The 11,281-nt window shown below is 36.0% G+C and overlaps 1 protein-coding gene across 1 annotated transcript; it reads left to right on the top strand.

Moving 5' to 3' along the window:
* The first annotated feature begins 5,816 nt into the window (after positions 1 to 5,816).
* On the top strand, positions 5,817 to 8,328 carry LOC113741739 (uncharacterized). Its single transcript, XM_072075031.1, has 2 exons — positions 5,817 to 5,967; positions 6,229 to 8,328. Exon 2 carries the CDS (start codon positions 6,285 to 6,287, stop codon positions 7,950 to 7,952), a length of 1,668 nt encoding a protein of 555 aa, XP_071931132.1. The 5' UTR covers positions 5,817 to 5,967; positions 6,229 to 6,284; the 3' UTR covers positions 7,953 to 8,328.
* Positions 8,329 to 11,281: the final 2,953 nt, after the last annotated feature.

Genomic DNA, 11,281 nt, shown 5'->3' on the forward strand with positions numbered 1-11,281 from the left:
ATAATTTTACATTTATTGTCTCTCTATATCTGAATATTTATCTTATTTAACTTTTCTTTTTTAAAACATTAACACTCGAAACTCATTTTAACGAGTGTCTACTAAATGCCCGTTAATTAAACGGACCCTTTATTAGAAGGAAAAAATAAAAATAAAAAGAGCACATATCTAGGCTTTCTTTAGTAGTCCTAGATAGGAATGGCTATAGTCCATACCATTTCTCACTAAGTGCAAGTGGGAATCACAGCCGGAGCAAGTGTCGAAGGGTTGTGAAATTAAAGGTGGTAGTGGACAGAACCATATGCTCTTTCTTTCCATAACCTTTGGTCTCATTTTTCTGCTACATATTTTATGGTAAGAAGAAATTCTTGGCTGTGACATAATCATTTCTGTCCGTGGAGATTCCTCCCAAGGGTTAAAATCAAATAACCAGAACTAAAAAGTATGTGGTTTACCCCATAGAATTGGTGGAATAGAGTTTTTTTTTTTTTTTTTTTTGTGGAAAGGCTTTTCCAAAAAAAGAAGTCATGAAATTCGGGTACATCAGAGTTGGCCACTACTGTATATAGTGGGGTGGGAGGTCAAGGGCTCAAGCCTTGCCTCCCATCAATGTGCCTCAATATGAGGAGTGTTCTAAATCCATGCGGGTGAGTGATGCACCCGTCTGGTCAGATGGTGGTTAAATTCCCGTCAGGTTCCCCTCGATTCAGTTGACCCACTCCCTAGAGTCGCTTCCCTTAAAAAGTAAGTCCCCCCCCCCTCTTAGGAGTAGGAATAGGCTAGGCTAGACTAGATGTGTCGCTAGTGAGAAAAAAAAAAAAAGATCTTTCCCTTCAATGTGAGGGGAAAAAAATATTGACCTGTTTAAAGCCTATTGTAGGGATAGTTACTTTGTGGAATATTCCAAGTATTCCAAAAATGTTGTCGTGACGTAGTTAGACCACATATATTATACTCCAAAAATGCCCTTTTGAATTACCTAATTAGATGGTTAGACCATAATTAATTAGTACAAGATGTTACCCACCCTCCACAACTTGTTTGGCAATAAGGTTCGAACCAGGGACCTAAAGTTCCATCTTCAGTAACCTTAACCACCCCGGAGGGCGCTGATTAAGTATTATCATTTTTAGCCTCTTTTTAGCTTTGTCAACTAGATAATTAAAGGTAAAAACAATCCAGGAAAAAATAAGCACTAGATGCATGGCTGAAATCTAAAGTAAACAAGCTAGAGACCAAGAAAAAAAAAACAGTCAAGTGAAAAGAAGCCATGGCTGAAATCCAAAGGGTCTTTTTTATTCGTAACAATTTGCTAAACTTGGCTCTTCATGCGTGGTTGTGTACCAACATTAAGAATTCTTAGGAAATTTAAAAAAAAAAAAACTCTGTCTTTTCATTTTTTAAGAACTAATTTTTATTTTTATTTTTTATTTTTTGAAGGAAGAGCTAATTTTTTACTATAGAAGCAAACTTTATGATCTGACTTAGGAAAAATAATTAAAAAAATGATATTCATTTTTTTGGTAACTTTCGGGAGACACTTTTTAAGATAAAATTGAAGAAAGTATTAATTTGAGTAAACAAGCAAAGACAAAAAGGTTTTGGTTAGATTCTTCAATGAAATATATGATGTAATTTAACGGTCAAAAAAATTTTCCCTTCCGTTTTTTCTTCGCATCTCATATCCGGCAAGCTTAAAGTTAAAACCACCATGACTAGCTAGCAAAATGTAATTTTCATAACTATATGGACTAATTCCACTTTAGACGTTGAATTTATATATTAGTATTTTTATTTTGTACTCCAAAACTTTAAATATGAAAGGGTTCAACCTTTTTTCATTCCTCGTCTCACTAAAGTAGGATACGAAACCCTGAACCTTATTTCAAAAGTGCTTGAACCTTATTAATTTTCTATTATATATTAGTTTTTTGAAGTTGTTGTATTTATTTTTTACTCAATTAATAGTTATTGGATACTAAGGAAATAAAAAAGAATTAAAACATGATATTTGTGAAGGAGAGATAGCAATATAATAAAGAATGGGACAGAGAGTGGCACAGAGTGTGGGACAGAAGATCCGTTGCGAATCAAGCATTCAACAAAGAGGATCGGACCCCGAAGATTTTACTAACTATTGCATCAAATTAATTGAATAGCCTCATTAGTCATAAATTGTTGACTTTGGTGCAACAATTATTAACAATTTTTAGTGGACATTAAATATCAAAGCACTATGGATGACCGACCGATTTTATAATCCCTAATGCAAAAGGTTTAGGCCTCAAGAAAGTAAGTACTTGAGATGCATAGGATGCAACGTTAATGACATCTTTATTCTTAAGAATAGATTAATTAGATTGCTAAAACGATGCATTGTTCCATGGATAATGGCTCCTTATTGTAAGATGAAAGAGTCAATATGGAATCAATAAAAGGAAGATAAAGAATTTCTTTAATTTCTCTTTAAAGCTGTATTTGTATATGATTTATTCTTAAGCTGAGTAATTTACTATGTAGTCTTAAGCAACCTCAGCCCATCACTAAGTGAGTTGACTTAAGAGGAAAAGTATGTGAGTAATTTTTTGCATGGAAGTTGACAACCGGAACATACTCTCATATTCCTAAACATTTTCCAAGTTGTTTAATATCAAAGTTTACATTCTTTGGAACTCCTCCACCCCTTTTAAAGCTCAAGTTATAGAGTTATTTGACTTCCGCATACTAGGATTCTATCTTTGTCATTATCATAAGCTAATCCATTATTTGTGTTACTTAACGAATTAATGATGCCATGCTTTTGCCTTTTCCTCTTTAGTTATGTATGACATTGGTATATTGCTAGGGACATCTAGTAGAGACCAACATGTGTCATTGGACTCTATGATGCTTCTAATCAAGCTTAAAATTCTTCTTCCTCTATATCTTGGCAAGTGAAATATTTCTAATAAAAGAAACTTAGAATTCATCTTTTCAACTTCTCTAGACCACAATCAGTGCACTCTATTGAAACAAAGAGACAAAACAGGCAGCATATGATATCATAGGATCGAGACTCCTATAATATAGCAAAAATGAATTAATGATGATTAGGTAGACTGTTGTCATTTAACCATTGGTGTTCACACAACGATCAGGGAGGGTTCTTAGAATTTTCTCCATTATCCGATTTAATATTCGAATTCTGGGTTTCATAGTTGGAGGTAAGAAGGGTGTGGGGAAGGAAAATTTGGTAGACTATTTTCATTGAAGCAATCATCTAATCCTTCTTAATTTACTGTCCTACCAAGAAAGATACAAGAGAGTTATCCAAACAATTGTATTCAACTTATTTAAGCATCCCTCTTCTATTAACAACACCAATTTGCTTAAAAAGAAAAAAGGAAAGGAAAAACTTGGATGTAGATAGGGTAATAGATAAGACTGGAGGGATTGGATGGCATTGCTTTGTAGGCAGACAGGTGTGAAGGGGCATCCTGCAGCTTTCTCTTGGCCTTCCTCATTTTGTAGCAAAGCAACCAAGTGGACTCTCCTTCGTCTTCTATACTAAATACATGCACACGTACATTCAACATTATTATTTCTATAAATAAATATACATTTTCATTGGATTGTATTTATCAACATCCCAACCTTTTTTAATTGGGAAGAATTAATTAAGCGTATGATCAGTCCCTTGTGGCTTCATTGTAACCCAAAAAACTGACTACGTATAAATCATCAGCAGTATTTGGCAGACAAAAATTTCAGGGAGAAGACGAGAGCCTGTGAAGGCCCCATAATAAGACGCGACTCCATCTCATGCTTCCACGTTAATTATTCCATATTGTATATGAAAAAAGTGTGTCTGTTTTTATTGTATTTTATTTTATTAATGTACAATACATTAATAAAATAAAATAGGTGATGATTCTGTCATGAAGTTGTGGATGATGGGTTTCTAGCCGCCCAATCATGGTGGCCTCTCAAAGTGATACCTTTGCTTCCCTCTTAAGCCATTTTCCACCAATCATCGTTCTTTCCCAGCTTTACCTAATTTTACATTTTCTAGAATGATGTGTTCTGCTCATAGCTGCCCCATATGGCCAGAAAATTTTCCAAGTCGCCCTATTCATGCATGGAAAATCTTTTTCTGCTATATGTAATAAAAAGTTTCATATGCATTCAGAATTTTGCTGATTTGTTCTTTTACACTAGGGATTTATTTTTGGTTTCCTAGCCACCCTGTAAAGTAAAATTTTCCATTATCTCGCACTCAAGAAGCCTAAATTCTCTTAACATGAACGTGGACTATAATTTTTTTCTTCCTAGATTTTTTATTTTTATGTCCATTTTGAGTTGAGAGACACTTTTCTTTTAAGGTTAGGTATAAATATCTAGAATTGAGCTGCTAAATGTTCAATTGTTTTGGCCCAAAGCTCTCATGTTGTATATGGCTGAGGTACTTCTGCCATCCACATCATAGAAACGTGTCAGAAGAATCCTATGGATTATGTTCCTCCACAAAAACAGGTTGTAATATCTTGTCCCTCCTGCTACTGCCACTTCTGTGAACCAGCTCCAGCAGCTCTGATAAAGTTTTTCAGTACTAGTTCTCTTCTGATAACAAACATTATCATTATTTTCACCTTTGACCCATGTGGTTATATTACTTTTTTACTGCTGCTACTACTTGAATGAGTTGTTAGCTGATTAATTTTATCCAGGCCCTTCATGAATCATATCACAGCAATTGCAAAATTAAAACCAATTAAGCATTATTAATTCGAAATGCTTGAACACCACGGATTTAAGTACTATCACACAGAAAAGGACCTTAATTTGCTATCTTGTAGAAAAAGGACAACATGTTACATACTTGTGGACTTCTTTCTTGCCTTGATCAAGTATATATTCATGTTATTCTAGGATATACTCCTTGATTTTTTTCTAGTCTCACTCCAAAACAAGCAGTTTCTCTCATCAACTTTATTTCTGATCATAAAGTTTTTAATTTCAACTGAGAAATCTTGTCTTTATTAGTTCATATGGATATAGAACAAGTCATCATCTTTTGCAAACCATACTACGCTCTAAAAGAAGTAACTGTGCATTTTCTGCTAGGTAACGTGTCATGAAATACCCTAACTTTCCAATCATTTTCATATTCTCTGTAAACTTATTACCAAAAGAGTAGGGAGGGGGGGGGGGGGGAATTTTCCGGGATGACATATCTGAGGGGAACAGTTTGAAAGAGAAAGCTCTTACAATAGTGAAAACGAGCCTATTATTGCCTCTTGGCGTCCAAGATTTCTGGGGTTGATTGCATTTGGCCTAACCAAAAGTTTATGATAATGAAAACAACTTCCTTACCCCCCCCCCCCCTCTTCTAGATTCTAAGTTTATGTCTGGTCAGTTTCCTTCAAATTTCATGGCATGTTATAAACCAATACAGCATGCTCATGAGTACCCTTATTTTTGAAATTCTGCATATAGAAACACTTTGACGATTGCCCCTGCTTTGCTTTTTAAGAATTCATGTATTTCAAAGATTCAGGCTGAAATACGGTTTAAACTTTAAACTTGAAACTGAGGTCAGAATGGAAAGAGAACAGCTCTTAAAGTTTGGTAGAGAATCACCATAATTACTGTTAACTTAAAGAGTAACAAGTGCTATATGCTTTCTTAACTTCTTTTTATTACCTCATCATTCATGATAAAAAAAAAAAAAAAAAAATTGGAAACAAGTGAAAGGCCTTTTCATGGTGTCATAGTGTAGGACCCATGACACGGTCCAAAAGGCATTTTGGGCTCCTACAAATAGCTGACACTCCCCACCCCCTGTAATTGCCATCAGCCAAAGCCAATCCACAGCATCCTCAAACATCACCTTCATAATCCTTTTTACTCCTCCTTGGCTTGCAACTGGCAGCCCAGTGGTCTCTGCCTGTAGCAGACCTCTGTTGGATGCTGTTGTTTGCTTGAGAGGTAAATTTCATATCGAATTTGTAGCTAATTTTATCCCATAAAACTCACGACACGCACAAATACACAGCTTAATTATAATCTCATTCAATAATTGCTATTGTTAGTTTGTTACTTTTGTTACTACATGCATGCATGTAACATAGAATTTTGGAAAGCTTTGCTTTGTAACTTGAGAATTTGTTAGATAGTATTGATATTCTACTTGTGGCAGTGAACTGTCTTTTTCTTTTTTTCTGATGAAATTTCATCAACTTTGTGCAGAGGGAAGAAATTGTTTTGATCTTCTCTAGTCTGTAGTGCATCATCAGACGGTGAAGATGTCCACTTGTGTAAGCAGCAAGAGCAGCCTTCAACTACTATCTTCTATAAAAGTTGAAGAAGAGGCACCAAGAGTCACCATTGAGAAGCAAGGTATAGTGTCCATTCTTGGATCAGACTCTGAAACAACCAAAGCAGCAGCTTCTTTGAGAAGAACTCTTTCAGCTGATATGTCCTCAAAGAAATGGTTAGCTCAAAATGGCTTCACCAGCTCTAGCCCCATGAAGAAGATTGCATCATCTGAGAAACTAGCACTTTCAGCCGCTGATCATCATCATTCGTCATCATCTTCTTCTTCTTCTTCAGAAGGAGAAGAGGAGTATTATAAAGGTAATAAAGAAAGGCCTGCACAAGATGACGTATGGATGTCAATTCAGTCAAATAAAGAGAAAAAGCAGCAGCCAGATGTGTGGAGTTGGGGCTCAATTCTTTCCCAAAAGAATGAGGACTCATCCAAACTTCCACCCCCTTATGTTCATCCTTTAGTAAAAAGATCTGCTAGCTCTTTGAGTGAAAAAAGCCTCGAAATTTGCACAGAAAGTCTTGGCTCTGAGACTGGCTCTGATGGCTTTTCCTCGTACCCGCCTTCTGAAGTAGGCGATGTAGATGAGGAAAAAGATAACGACCAACAACAACCACAACCACAACTATCGCAGTCCTACGAGGACATGCGAATTGCAAAGTATCATTACTCTATTTCCAGTAGGAAATCAGGGCCTCGGTCCTTCCCTCCTCCTCTTCCTTCATTGGCTCGCGAAGATAGAGCCTCAGTTCACATGCAGTCTCACAGAGAAAATGGTAGGTTAGTTCTTGAAGCTGTTTCTGTCCCTCCACAAAACTATTTCCAGGCTCAACGCGAAGATGGCCGCCTTCGCCTCACTTTCATCAGTACTCCTTCCTCACAAGAAGAAGCAATGGAGGATGATGTTCAAGAATTCGAGCAAGTGTTTGACAATTTTGAAGAAATTGAAGAAAATGAGGGGTCCAAATTTGATGATCCAAGTGATAAAGGCCATGAAGAAGATGAAGAAGAAGAGGAGGAAGTAGTAGTATTAGTAGAAGAAGAAGATGATGATGATGATGAGAAAGTTTTTGAGAAAGAAAAAGGAAGAAGAGAAGTGGAGATTGTGATGGAGCAAAACTCAAGATTGCCAGGTGGATTGATGGATGTGCACAAACCAACATTGATGATGAAAAAGCTAATGGGACTAGACAAAAAGAATCTAGCATGGGCTCCAAGGTTCAACAAAGCAGTCAACTTGGGGGAGGTGGAGGTGGAGTTGGAGGACGCGTTTGCTACTCCACCACTTCCTCAGTCACTTCCAGTTCCACCACCACCGCGGGTGGCTCGACTGATCTCAGCCCCACCGGCAACCACAGCAGCTGCATCTTTCAATGCTTATGAATACTTCTGGAAAGAGAAGCCCACAATGGCAAGCATCATCAAGCCAATGTCCACAGCTGAACAATGCCAGCCTCCCAAAAGCAACCAGAACAAGGTAATTCTAGCCAGTCATGGCAGCTTGAAGGGATATGAGCAGCAAAATCTTGTGCTCATGAGAGGAAACAAGGCAGAATACTTGGTTCCTTTGTTCAGAGGATGCAAAGAATCAAGAGCAAGATCTCTATTACTTTGTGAGCCTAATTGCATTGCTACCTCCTCATGATCCACAACCACATATCGATACCACAGTGCTTCATCAACCACTTTTTTTTTAATTTTTTTATATAATTCCTCTACGTAAAATGTTATCTGCTACTTGTCCCTCTTCTTTGTATTAGTAGTACTTTTTACTCTGAGAAAGAGTTATGTGTAGTAAAATAAACTATTGGAAAAAGGGGGAGAAATTACTTGTTTGGATTTAGAGGATTTATGGAAGAAAAATGTGAGAGTACTACATAAATTTTTATTACTCCCGTACACTTTTTTAGTCGCAGTAGTACTACTACTCTGTTATCTAACAAAATCTTACCACTATCTTTGACTTGGTGGTGTGTCTTGTCTGTCTCTGCATCATAATGGAATAACCTTCTTTTACATCAGCTTTTGCAACTGTAGCCAATGGGATTGCAGCATGGGTCATATCCGGTCCTTTTGGAAGTTAATTTTGGGTACATCATGTTCACTTCTTCCTCTGTTGTGCTCCTGCAAGTTTTCTAGTCTAGATTTTCTGAATATAATCAACTTAAGGCTCGTCCAATGAGATTTTGGCTAGGAATTAGATTCATAAAGTCAATTGTATTCATGCAGTATAGTGTATATGTTCCTACGTTCGCCTCACTATTTTGTACAAGCGTTAGCTTCGATTAAGACTGGGGATTCTTATTCTTCCGGCAAATGGATTACAGCAGAAATCCGTACAGTTCATGCTGGCTTAATTATGTGTTTCACCAACAATAAGCAGTCTTTTCATGGGGAGATTACATTGACGATAAATATCTTTTCTTTCTTTTATTTTTTTAAATACGAGCAGGGCTCAATATAATGCCACACATGTTGTTTCACATAATTAGTAAAACAAAAAAGTCGACAAACTAGCACATAGATTTTTTTTTCATGTAATAAAAAGTTTAAGATCACAACGAGTTAGAACATGCCCTCGGAACCATAGGTCGAGATTCGTATATATTGCCCATCAACACAATCATCGTATCAGCATAACATACAATCTTTTGTGAAAAAATAATCCATTTTTACCAATTAAGTCAACTTATATTAGCGAAAGACACATAGATAGCTGGATTATATGGGTAGTGAATGGGTGAATTTTTCCCAAGTTCACGCATGATTACAAATATTTCTCTCAGTTTCTTGTGAAATTACGTTGGTGATTAATATGTATCAACTGAATATGTTTTTAATATCATAACTTCGTATGGGACACTCATATTTCGACGCGGTTTGTTTGGTTTGAAACTCGAGTCTTATAAATTTAACTCAAAGAAAATGATTTTATGGGTTCAATTCATACATCAAATGCAGAAAGTTCACAAAGGTGGCTGATCATCAACCGGATGCCTGTCTAGCAACAAATCTTTCAACTGATTTTTGACAACTTGTGGTCGGAATTTGGAAACAGACTTGATAAAAGACGAGCTATATAGTCTTAGACATGACTTAATTGACAAATGACCGGTGTTAGCTTTCCATTGAACTTTTTGTTGCGAGACTTTGATATTGATCTTACTGTTAGTTCAATATCCCCTAGGAATGGCAATACGGCTAGGCCTGTCAATTGCCTGGGTCTAGACCCAGAGCCGGACCGGATCCGTCAAATAATTCTGAATACGGGTAGGGATATAATTCCGTTACTTGGATCCGAATCCGGATCCGTTTTGTCAAACAAAAATGAGTCGGATACGGAATATGGTATTCTGATCCGTATTTGACCCGAACTCGGATATAAATTGATTAATAATTTAAAATATATATATTTATTTATATAATACCCTAAATTTACTTCTCTGACTATTATCCAAATAGTCAAACACACCAAAAACAAGTGTTGTTGCAAAATAGATTTTTTGATGGACCCTTTTTCGGATAGGCTCCACCCGTCGGGTATTCGAGCAGAATCCGGAACTGGTATAATATGCCAGGTCCGAATTTATTAGTTTCGGCCTGGATCCGATCAGTTGACAACCCTAAATACGGCGAGTGCTCGCACCACGAGCTTAGGAATGGGTGAGGATTGGGGTGGCCTGGATCCGATCAGTTGACAACCCTAAATACGGCGAGTGCTCGCACCACGAGCTTAGGAATGGGTGGGGATTGGGGTGGGGGCGCGAGAGCACATGTCCATCCCATCTCCCACCTTTATTTTAAAATAGTATATATATGTACAATTTGGAATAAATGTTATGTTATTGTTGGTATATAAATATATTTTATGAAATAAGTAACATATTATGTTGTTGTAATAAAACGATGTAATTTTTTTACTAAAATTTTAAAAGAATAATTAATAAAAATATTATTAGATTTATATAAATTGAAAAGATTAAATCAAATAAAAATAAAAATAATAATAATGATAGTGGAGTAGGACGAGTGCACCCACAGAAATAATAGGGAGGGACGAGGGTTGGGGGAGTGGGAAACAGGGCAGGGATAAGGAGAACTTTGGTAGTTCAGGGTGAGGGTTGGGGGAAGCTTCTCCGGCTTCAAAACAGCCCGTTGCCATCTTCTAACTAGCCAGATTAAAACTTAAACCAAGAGTAGATGCAAAATAAAGTTCACAAGACAAATCAAACAAGAAATAACCAATTTATTTCACCTCATATAATTTTTGAAACTCTAATATAAAACTGATCATGTTCAATTCCGATTAAGTTACTTATAGCCATGTTTTTTTCTTTTCCTTTTTTAGTCTCCCTTTTAACTTTTAAGTCATTTTGAAGTTCTTTAAAAAAAAAAGAAAAAAAGAGCACAAGGTCCGAGTTCCAACATATACTTTGGCAAATGCTTTAGGGAATATGAGTAGGACGGCTATCCATTCCCAAAAATTCTAACAGCTTTTATGAAAAAGATGTCGGAGCATAAGAATATATAAGTAACTAGCGAAGACGCGGTTATGTGTGTGTGTGTATGTGTATATATATATATATATATATATATATATATATATATATATATATATATATATATAGCATTGAGATAGAGGCAAAAAGAAAAAATAATTAAAAAAGTTTAAACAATAAGCATATGCTTTAATTTTGATACTTTGTAGCAGAATAAGATGACTTAAGGTACAACAAAAAGTCTAGAAATTCTCTCTACTTAATTATTACTTATTATATGATGGATTGAAAATGCCAGTTTAAAGCTAGAATTGACACCAATCTTAATGAACTTTCACATCAATTAGGAAATTAATTATATAAATTTTCTTTTGGAATTATCAACTCATTTAGGACCAAGAATCAGATGCAGACATGTCTGCTTTTACTCTCTCCACATTTGTAAGGTCTACTGTCTCCAATCTCCACATTTGTT

The sequence above is a fragment of the Coffea arabica genome, chromosome 1c (assembly GCF_036785885.1).
Source record: "Coffea arabica cultivar ET-39 chromosome 1c, Coffea Arabica ET-39 HiFi, whole genome shotgun sequence".
Lineage (NCBI taxonomy): Eukaryota > Viridiplantae > Streptophyta > Magnoliopsida > Gentianales > Rubiaceae > Coffea > Coffea arabica.